Source organism: Colossoma macropomum, unplaced genomic scaffold (assembly GCF_904425465.1).
Source record: "Colossoma macropomum unplaced genomic scaffold, Colossoma_macropomum, whole genome shotgun sequence".
NCBI lineage: Eukaryota > Metazoa > Chordata > Actinopteri > Characiformes > Serrasalmidae > Colossoma > Colossoma macropomum.
Genome location: NW_023494805.1, coordinates 33,472,496 through 33,483,084, shown reverse-complemented (window position 1 = coordinate 33,483,084; position 10,589 = coordinate 33,472,496). Strand labels below are relative to the sequence as shown.

The window sequence follows — 10,589 nt, the reverse complement described above, 5'->3', positions numbered from 1 at the left end:
ATATGGCTGAATTACTATACAGCAAGCGTTGCACTTTCCATTATCATTGTATTTACATAAGATAGGAACTAGTTTTTGCACTGAGTTGTAATTCTTCTTGGTGTCATACAGCTCTATATACAACTGTTGTGTCCACATTGGTCTTCTTCTGTATGGTTCTCCTCTGCTTGTTGTGAAAGGTCAGAGCAGCGCAGTTTACTTCATCTGTCTGTTGTTTAACCAGAGAAGTCATATAGTAAACATGTCATCATTTAAGCACTAATTAGAGAGCACATTAAGTCTATGACAGATGTAGAGAATATTGAGTTTTTTCATAGATTAATGAAATATTGTAATTTCTTCAAACTGTTTAATTACCACATACTTTGTCATCTGCATCCTTGGCTTCATGTGTCACACCTGCAAGAAATATATGCGAATATGTAATGTGACCTTCAATTTGCAACATAAAAATTTAATTGCAGTTCCGTATTATTTTAATATGTGGATAAATATAGATTGTTGTTGCTACTTTGTAGCAGCATTTTTACAATCATTCTTACCTGATCTGTTCTTTTTTAAGAAGAGCCAAATGAAGAGAAGTATTGATGCCCCGTTAGTTGCTGCTAATGCTGGAATGAGGTATTCAGACACTTGCATTTTTCCTAGCGCCACAACAAAAATTTTTTAGGACAATTATTTAACTGAAATACTTCTGAATGATTTTTTTTATTATTTTGCTGTTCATGTCATATAAAGCTACATACAAAAATAGCTACATTTGAATTAGTAATTTAAACATATCATGGTACATTTTACACTGCAAATAATAATAATTCAATGGTATTGATTCCCAGCAAAGTAACTTCAGAGGAAAACACATTTTATTGTATGACAAGAGATGATAACCAGCTCACACCCACCATCTGTCACTTCATTGTCTTTAATTGTCATGTTTGGTGAAACTGCTGTGAAAGAGATGTACATAATAAAGTAATAAATTCATCTTATTTTGAAAACCAAACATAGATGGCAGATTAGCCAGACTCAAACTTCCTAAAGAAGATCTCAAATTATGCAAATAAACTGAGAGTAACAAAGACCAAAGTAAAGATCCTGAAGAACTATGACACATATATTTATATTTTCCTGAATATATGTAATAACAAAATCAAACAGAAATGTCATTTGCTTTATGTTTTCAAACAAAGCTGTTAATCAGTCTTCTGAATTGTTTCATACTCACCACCAGCATGTTCTTCAAGGATCAGCTTAGTCCCTTTTCCAAAGAAAAAATGTCCGTAACTAAACGTTCCGCAAAAATATGTTGCCACATCTGTGTGTTCCACTGATGAAAATGACAAATTGAAAGTCTTTTGCTTCCAAATGGATTTGATTCTGGAATGGTTTACAAATTGCTTACACATTGCCACCTCGTCCACAAATGCTTTAGCTGTAGCTATACAGACTGGAGCTTCATTAAGAGGAATCTTCATCCAGAATATTGAAAAGAGCCCATCTAGCAGAACGTGGCACTCGAGACTGGTGGGGAGTCCAGGCTTGACCCTCACAGTTGAGTCCTTCTGTAAGATGAAAGTTTCAGTCGCATGTCCGCCTTAAAATGACAGGATGCACAAATACAGTGATTATCTATTAACCTCCGTCAAGAGAAATGAAGATATCTAATATTTGTAACTTCACAAATATTTCATAATTTCACATCCTTACACTCTAAACTCTGTGAATGTTAATTTCCATCTTCACAGGTTAAACTTTTTCTTTTGTTCTTTAAACTTTCCTGCAATAAGATTTAAGAAGACGTAAAAGGCATATACTCACCTACACTCTGGGTCATAACTAGAAAAGTCAGATATAATAGTGCATTCATATTCAGATTGGGTCAAAGAGGACCTTCCGCTCCTCTACTGTAAATTCATCTAAAATTCTGCTTCTTGTACCATAAAGGAAAGGGGTGGGGTGGAGCATTGCCATTTTTACTCGCAGTGATCTGATAGGCCAGTAGGGTTACAATTACATTGTAGAGTTGGGCAGTTTTGAACCTGAGGGGAAAGGTTCGTAGTGCTGATCTTGCAGGCGGTGAAGGAGCAGGCAGAGGGGCAGAATAAAGAGGACATACTGAAGTCAGAACCTTAGAGGATTCTCAAGTACAGACTAGAATGGAGTGAAAGGGTATGACATGTTGGATGTTAGCAGGTGGGATGTCTGGGAATAGGGTGGTAGCATCAGTTGTTTAGGGAGTGATGTAGCCAGCAGAGGGACAGAGCAAAGAGGAAAAGATTTGAGGTTCATGGCTTGGAAGATTTTCAGTTGCAGACCAAGAGTGACTGGAAAGAGTCAGATATTGTCAAACGGGAGTGCCAGAGGGTGGTGGAGAGTGTGAAGATCATGTTGATAGTGAGTGAAGAAGGAGGGAGTGGTTATGATGAATAAAGAGGGTTGGGATGAAGGAGTAGAGGAGCAAAGAGGGAGGGGGATAAGAGAAGAACTTCAGAGAAGAAGAAGCAGGAGAGGAGAAGAGTGGTGTGATTGAACATCACTCATGTTGATAATCACTAATAAACCAACCCCCCCCCCAGGCTGAGTCTGCTCCACTGAAGGACCATCGTTTCATCCGTCTCAAACAGTTCGAACTGTCGCGCAATGATCCTTCAGAGCCATGACTTCTTTGTGTTGCTGTTTTCCTTTGTTTAGACCCTTATTTTGTTTCCTGTTTTTGTTTATGGATTTGCCTTGTTTGTGCCTCCCTGCCTGTTTTTTGACCCCTGGCTGTTGTGGCTACAAGTTTTGGATTGCCCTTAATAAAGCTACTCTGTACATGCAGATTAGCCCCTTTTGTTACAGAATGTTACTGAATCCTCTGAATTAAGAGGACATTAAATATTCAAAATATAAAACATCTGTGCTACTAGTTCAACAGTTTTTATGCGCAATAATTTTATATTTGATTAACTTAAAACAAATACAATTGGAAAAAATGATAATTTAAAATGTGATTAAGAAATTATAGTTAAGGAGAACTGTTGGAAGTCAGAGGAAGATCGGGAAAACCAAGAAAACTTATATATAGAGATAGAACTGCTTATATACTGTTATGCTCTATGCTAAATGAATTATCTAAATGATATTTATGTAGTTGCTTATTTTATTGCTTATTTTCTAATTTGTCATACAGCATCTCTTAGCTGTCGTAAAATCACTGTATGCACATGATCTCTCCTTAATACATTAACTGTATGCTGCTATTTTTGCATTTTTATGGCAATCTGAAATTTTTCTCAAAGAGCTCAGCTTCATGGACTCCTGTTACATCCTGTTACGGGTGCTGAGACCAGTGTGATGCAAATAAAACTGCTAAAACTGTTTATTATACAGACAAACGAGTCAAACATACAAACATGTTAAGCTATAAACAAAGAAAAACAGCAGTTTATTATAGGAAAATTGTACTGACAGACTTATTTGCTAAGAGTTAAACAGCTACGTTACCTAGCCAAAAACATTAAAGAGGACTCTAGCTGCTACTCTATGCCAAGCTAAGAAAAACACCCAGGGAGTGGCACCTGCCTCTGATCTAGTGTGCTTAGACAGTGACATACCTTCTGGTGTAAATGTAGGTGCACGCACAGTCTAACCTGTCCTCCCTCCCAGGAGAAAAGCAGCAGGTTAAGTGAATTTAGAGCCAGTACAACCCGACAAACATTTACAGACCAACAACAAAGTCACTCTACAGGAAGTAACAGGAAGAGACCTGGCTAACAAAGGCTAACAGGCCCATCAGGAGATCTGAAGCTAGCAGGGGCTAAAAATAGCGAGACTAAAGCTATGACGTCCATGAGGTAATTGTGATTGACACACCAAGCAACGTATGAAGGAAAGAGAAGAGTGACCGAGAGGGGAGAGAAAACACACAAAGCACAGGCGCTGACACATAGCAACTCTTACAACAGTAGTTGTGATGTTTACCATGATGCTCAAAGTAAACATTGCTTTGCTTAATCCACAGAGTTTGTTGCACATGCATAATTTGCATGTGTGATGATGCTTGTAACATTACGGAGATATTATTCAATCCACTTTGGCTTCTTACTGGTGCAATTTACCATTGCACCAGTTCAGGTGTTGCGTTTTCTGAAGTGATATTCTTTTATGAATCACTAATGGTGCATGCACAAGGGAAAAGTGTTCTTGTGTCACATATCTAACTGTGAAACGAGCCAGTAGTTCTTGTTTATGAGTGAGAAAATATAACATATGCAACATATTTGCTTCTCACATCACATTAAATCTGGCAGTGCATTTTATGAATCTGGCCTTTATATTGCAACTACAATGTCATACACATAGTTGGTGGATGTAGGGGCAACAGACAAAATGCTAAACCGCACATTCAGGTCAAAACTCATCTAAGAGCACTGTCTACAAAGAAAAGAACTGTGTCTCATTTTCATTTATCACACATTTTACATTCTGTATCAGACAAATGTAATTGGGGGAGCTATAATGACTAATTTATCTCATGTTGCCAAGAGAGTCTTGGCTTTCACAAAGCATCAGAGTTTACACAATGCAGGGATTTAACAGAACTTTATAAATATGTACATTGTACTCTGTACTTTGAGATATGCACTGTTTTCTCCTGTGCGTTATAATTCTTCTTGATGTTGTACAGCTCCGTATATGACTGTGGTGTCCACATTGGTCCTCCTCTGTACCGTTCTCCTCTGTTTGTTGCCAAAGGTCAGAGCAGCATAGTTTACTTCATCTGCCTTTGTTTAACAAGAGAATATTAAACATATTAAATATCATCATTCAATCATTTCTTAGACAGTACACTAATCCAATTTAATATGTAGAGCTCAGTGACCAGATGTACATACAGCGTAGTGCAAATTGTGCCATGATGCAAGTGCAATATACGCTTATAATACACAGGTAATGAATGGTTTGTTTACTAAAGCCCTATTCAGATGGCATTAGTTTTATGTGAGGAGGTGGGGTAATCTAATTTTTACTGTCATTTCTTATTAATTTTAGTCTGGTCCGAATGTGCCATATCAATCATTTTTATAGAATATACATTCCGGCCTCAGAAATAGACAGAAACTTAAGTTATATTAATCCCTTGTGCATCAACATGTCTGTAAAAACACTATTGTATTCTAAGGAAAAGGAGTTTCTTAAGTATGAAGGCACCTGAAGGAAGCATTTACTTGTGTTCTTTGTGGCTAAAATTAAGTTGATATCTACTGTCATACATCAGTTGTACAAGTCACAACATTAAAATGTAATAAAACTACGGAAAAAAAAAGTTTTAAAGCTCAAATATACAGATTTATAAGCAACAGCACACAGATTGCAAATGCATATTGCATTCTCATTGCAGCACATTTCACACACATACATCTGATCGTGAGAGCTAAAATAGTGAGGTATGTTATAATAATGTTAATCTTTTAAAATCCAGTTGTATGCAAGTTTGGTTACCCCTGGCCCAATCACATATTTTGCTGATTTTATAATGAGTATAGTGAGAAGTAAAACATCTGCAAACATCAGCAAACAGTTTTTTTCAGAAAATGTTAGTGCAAAGTTACCTTATATTTGATTAACTTGGAAGAAAGTGAAATAGCAGTTGTGGCATGTGCAAAGAGTGTTGGTGCACTGTTCTACTGTGTAGCATTGCTTGCACAAACATGGAAGAGCTATCAAAAGAAAACTTGACCTGCAACCTTATCATAAAAGTCAGCTTCTGAAGTATGCAATTAACATTTAAATAAGCCAGAGGCATTTTGGAAACAAGTGCTGTGGACTTAAAGACTGAACCTTTTGGCCACAACTAACACCTTTATGCTGGATTAAAAAGGAGCAGTGTTTGATGAACGCAACACCTTGCAGACTGTTAAGCATAGAACTGTTATGCTTTGTGGTTGTATGGCAGCCAGTGGCACAGGAACAAAACATCAACAAATTCTGGAAATGTGACACAACCAGTCAAGAAAATGAAGATGAAACAAAACTGGCCTCACTTGAACATAATTGAAATTCTGTGGGTAGATCTTAAACATGCGTATGGAAGATGGACCAAAAATATCACAGAACTAGAAGCGTTCTGCAAGAAAGAGTGGGTGAAATTCCTTAAAGAAAAGACTCCTAGCTGTCTACAAAAAGTGTTTGCAAACTGCCATAGGTATATATGTACATATGTAATATGTAAATAAGTTAATCAATTACAAAGTAACTGTGCATTAACATTTGCAGAGATTTGCAAAAAATCTATATTTTTTAAATACAACCCCAATTCCAAAAAAGTTGTGACACTGGGTAAAATGTAAATAAATGAAAATTAAAACAGAATAATGATTTGCAAATCTCATAGACCCATATTTATTCACAAAAGAACATAGAACAGAGATGTTTAAAGTGAGACATTTTACCATTACATGAAAAACATTTACTCATTTATAACTTGATGGCAGCAACGCGTCTCAAAAAAGTTGAGACAGGGCCGTGTCTACCATTGTGTAGCATCCCCTCTTCTTTTAACAACAGTCTGTAAACGTCTGGGAAGTGAGGAGACCAATTGCCGGAGTTCTGGGAGAGGAATGTTGTCCCATTCTTGTCTGATGTAGGATTCTAGCTGCTCAACAGTCCTGGGTCTTCTATGCCGGATTTTTTGTTTCATAATGCGCCAAATATTTTCGATTGGTGAAAGGTCTGGAGTGCTGGGAGGCCAGTTCAGAACCCGGACTCTTCTTCTGTGAAGCCATGCTGTTGTGATGGATGCAGTATGTGATTTGGCATTGTCTTGCTGAAACACCTTTCCAGATGTGTAAGCTGCCCACGCCATAGGCACTAATGCAGCCCCATACCATCAGAGATGCAGGCTTTTGAACTGTGCGCTGATAACAAGCTGGATGGTCCTGCTCCTCTTGAGTCCACAGGACACGGCGTCCATGGTTTCCAAAAAGAAGTTCAAATTTTGATTCATCTGACCACAGAACAGTTTTCCATTTTGCCTCAGTCCATTTTAAATGAGCTTTGGCCCAGAGAAGATGGCGGTGTTTCTGGATCGTGTTGACATATGGCTTCTTCTTTGCATGATACAGCCTTAACTTGGATTTGTGGATTTGTGGATAACTGAGTTTACAGACAATAATTACTGGAAGTGTTCCTGAGCCCATACAGTGATTTCCAGTATAGAATCATGCCTGTTTTCAGTGCAGTGCCGCCTGAGGGCCCGAAGATCATAAGCATCCAATATCACCCTTGTCCCTTGTGTACAGGGATTTCTCCAGATTATCTGAATCTTTTGATGATATTATGTACTGTAGATGGTGGGATGTCCAAAGCCTTCGCAAGTTTTTGTTGAGGAACATTTTTCTGAAATTGTTCCTCAATTTTCAGACGCAGTTTTTCGCAGATTGGTGAACCTCTGCCCAATTTTGTTTCTGAGAGACTCTGCCTCTCTGAAATGCTCTCTTTATACCCAGTCATGTGGGTTAGTTGTAAATTGCTCCTCCACCTGTTTTTTTATTAGTACCACTTATTTTTCCAGCCTTTCGTTGCCCCTGTCCCAATGTTTTTGAGATGTGTTGTTACCAGCAAGTTCTAAATCAGTTATTTTTTTTCATGAAATGGTAAAATGTCTCACTTTCAACATCTGATATGTGTTCTATGTTCTAGAAAATTCCACACTAAACTGGAATACGGTATCAGCTGCACTTCCAGTTCACCCATTTTGTGGGATTGTCCCTCAAATACGTATAAATGAAAGAGAGAAAGATCCTGCACATTTAGACTTGTACATCAGTTTCATATATAACATGGGCTGCATCTGATTTGTGCCTGAGACTGACGCAAATAAATTAGTACAACGGGCCCTGAGGGTTTTCATTGATTATCATTGTACAGCTATTTATTACATCAATTCACATTTAACTACCACTTACTTTGTCGCCTGCACCCTTGACTTCATCTGTTACACCTGCAAGAAAAATGTGCAAGATGTTTCTGTGAGCAAGATAACTGACAACATTAATTCAGTAATATTACAATAAACAGTAGAATTACTAAGTATAATGTATCTTTTCAACATGGCTATACATGAGATAAATTTCACATTCTTAAACAAATCAATAATTCCCCACTATAATTTTTTAATATGTGGATAAATATGCATGTTGTTGCTTCTCTATAGCTTACCTGATCTGTTCTTCTTTAAGAGGAGACAGAGCCAAATGATGACACATAGTGATGCAACATTAGTTGTTGCTAATGCTGGTACTAAGTATTCAAACACTTGCATTTGTCCTAGCAAGAAAAAAATTATGAAATGTGAGATATAGATAATTTTTTAGTTCATGTCATATAAACTACATTTCAATTATGTTTGATACGTTATGATATATTTTAAATGAATAATCTAGTGGTGCTAATTCCCAGCCAAATAACTTGAGAACAAAAGAGGACAAATAAGTTTAGAAGGAGTAAGTATGACAGGAGTGGATGATCAGATCACACTCACCATTTTTTTTTTCATTATTTTTGATTGGTGTGTTTGGTGAAACAGCTGTAAAAGAGATCAGCATTTACAAGTAACAAAGTTGTCATCAATAAGCAAACATATAAATACTGTAAAAAGCTGGACTTGAGTGGGTACATCCTAAGAAAAGTATGCAAATAAAGTGATGGGTGCAGAGCAACAAGGACTGAAGATTCTGAATCTATAAGACATCAAACATTTTGGCATTTTGTTTTCAGTTTTCAAAACAATGCTAAAAATGACTTTTTGTCACTGACTCATGTTAGGGTCTAAATTCTTGCTTTTTCATACTCACCCTCAGTGTCTTCTTCAAGGGTCAACTTAGTCCCTTTTCCAAAAAAAAACTCCCCAAAATCGTATGTCCCGCAGAAGTATGTTGCGACATCTGTTTGTTCCACTGATGAAAATGACAATTTGAAAGTGTTTTTGTTCCATGTGACTTTGGTTCTGGAATTATTTTTAAACTGTTCACACATTATCACTTCTTTTGCAAACGTTTTAGCTGTAGCTATACAGACTGGAGATTTATTAAGAGAAAATCTGATCCAAAATACATAAAAATGCCCATCTGGCTGAACGTGGCACTCGAGACTGGTGGAGTGTCCAGGCTGTACTCCCACTGTTGACTCCAGCTGTGACACAGAACTTCCAAAAGCAGAACCACCTTAAAATGACAGGATGCAGAAATACTTTACTTATACATCACAAACTCTAAAACTGTTCATTTCCAAACTTCTAGTGAGTAAACCTTTTACTTTAGTATTCAAGGTTGACAGATATTAGATCTTAAATATTAGATCAATTTAACAAGTGATAAGCATGTGTACTTACACTGGATCATGATAAGAGTAGTTAGATATAATAATCCAGTCATTTCCCTGTGGGGTTAGTGAAGAGCCTCCTGTCTTTGAGTATAAATTCATCTAAAATTCAGTCTGTTCTTAGTCTGAAGGAAAGGCGTGGGGCGGGACATTGATGGTTTTGCATGCAGTTGTATGATTGGCCAAGAAGCAATTTTTTTTTTGAGAGGGGGGTTTACAGTGTTAAAAAAGGGCTGCCTGAGCTTGTAATTCAGAGCATAAAGCAGATACTCATACAGTGTAATCATGTTTCAGAGAAAAATAAAGCAGGAGAAGGGATGCACAAACACGATGATGGTCATAGAGTCTGAAAGTGCACAGTAGACTGGTGATACAGGATCAGTCCTCTGTAAGCCCACTCTTAATCAAAACATTAACTGATACCCTACAGGGCTGATCCTCAGTCTGTCACAGAAGATATAATCACTATACTTTTGCGAGAGTGTCATAGTTGATTAATTTTGGTTAGCCTTGTAAACATGGATCACTTTCTTATTCCTTCCAAAAGACAACAAAAATGTTTATAACTAAACAAAGAAGGTAAGGAGGGTGATACCAACTGCTGCCATTTTGAGTCAGTATGCTTCTTCATCGGTTACAGTAATGCTGTAGTGTCTACAAGTGTGTTTATATTGCCATAGCCTGTGTTTGTCTTTACATCTGAAGGGCTGCCACAACACAATACTGTGATGATTGGTCAATTAGATTGGCCCGTGATCAATCTGTCGTTTGGTTTAACAAAAGAAATCACATATTAACCCTGTGATGGATATTTATTGTTTAAAAAACATTACATTTTTCTAAGTTTTTTTTCTAAATACCGTATCATCTATATTAAAAAGGAACAGAACTGTCCACATATGTGGATGAAAAATTCTAGAGCTCACAAAGAGCCAGAAATACATACAGAGTAGTGCAAAATGTGGTTAATGTGAATGCAATGTGCATTTGCAATACATCTGGAATTAACATAAGTTCTGAATAGAGCCGGATCTACGTGGTGCTTGCTACCCCGCTTACCGTTTCAATTCTGAAGTCCCTAAAATGTGGCGCTAATTTGTATTAAGCACAATGTGTCTGTACTCCCAAAACTTTTAAAATTGACAAGACAAAAATTAAGACTAGGAACATTGTTAAGTGTTCAGAAAACATTTACAATAGGGTGATGTAATGATCCTTGGGTATAA

The 10,589-nt window shown here is 37.0% G+C and overlaps 1 gene segment (V, D, J or C); it reads right to left on the bottom strand.

Annotated features, from left to right (window-relative positions):
- Window positions 1-349: 349 nt before the first annotated feature.
- On the bottom strand, window positions 350-1,897 carry LOC118825412. The segment is given in 5 exon segments: window positions 350-399; window positions 543-644; window positions 903-947; window positions 1,226-1,594; window positions 1,819-1,897. Coding segments are annotated over 5 exon segments (615 nt in total).
- Window positions 1,898-10,589: the final 8,692 nt, after the last annotated feature.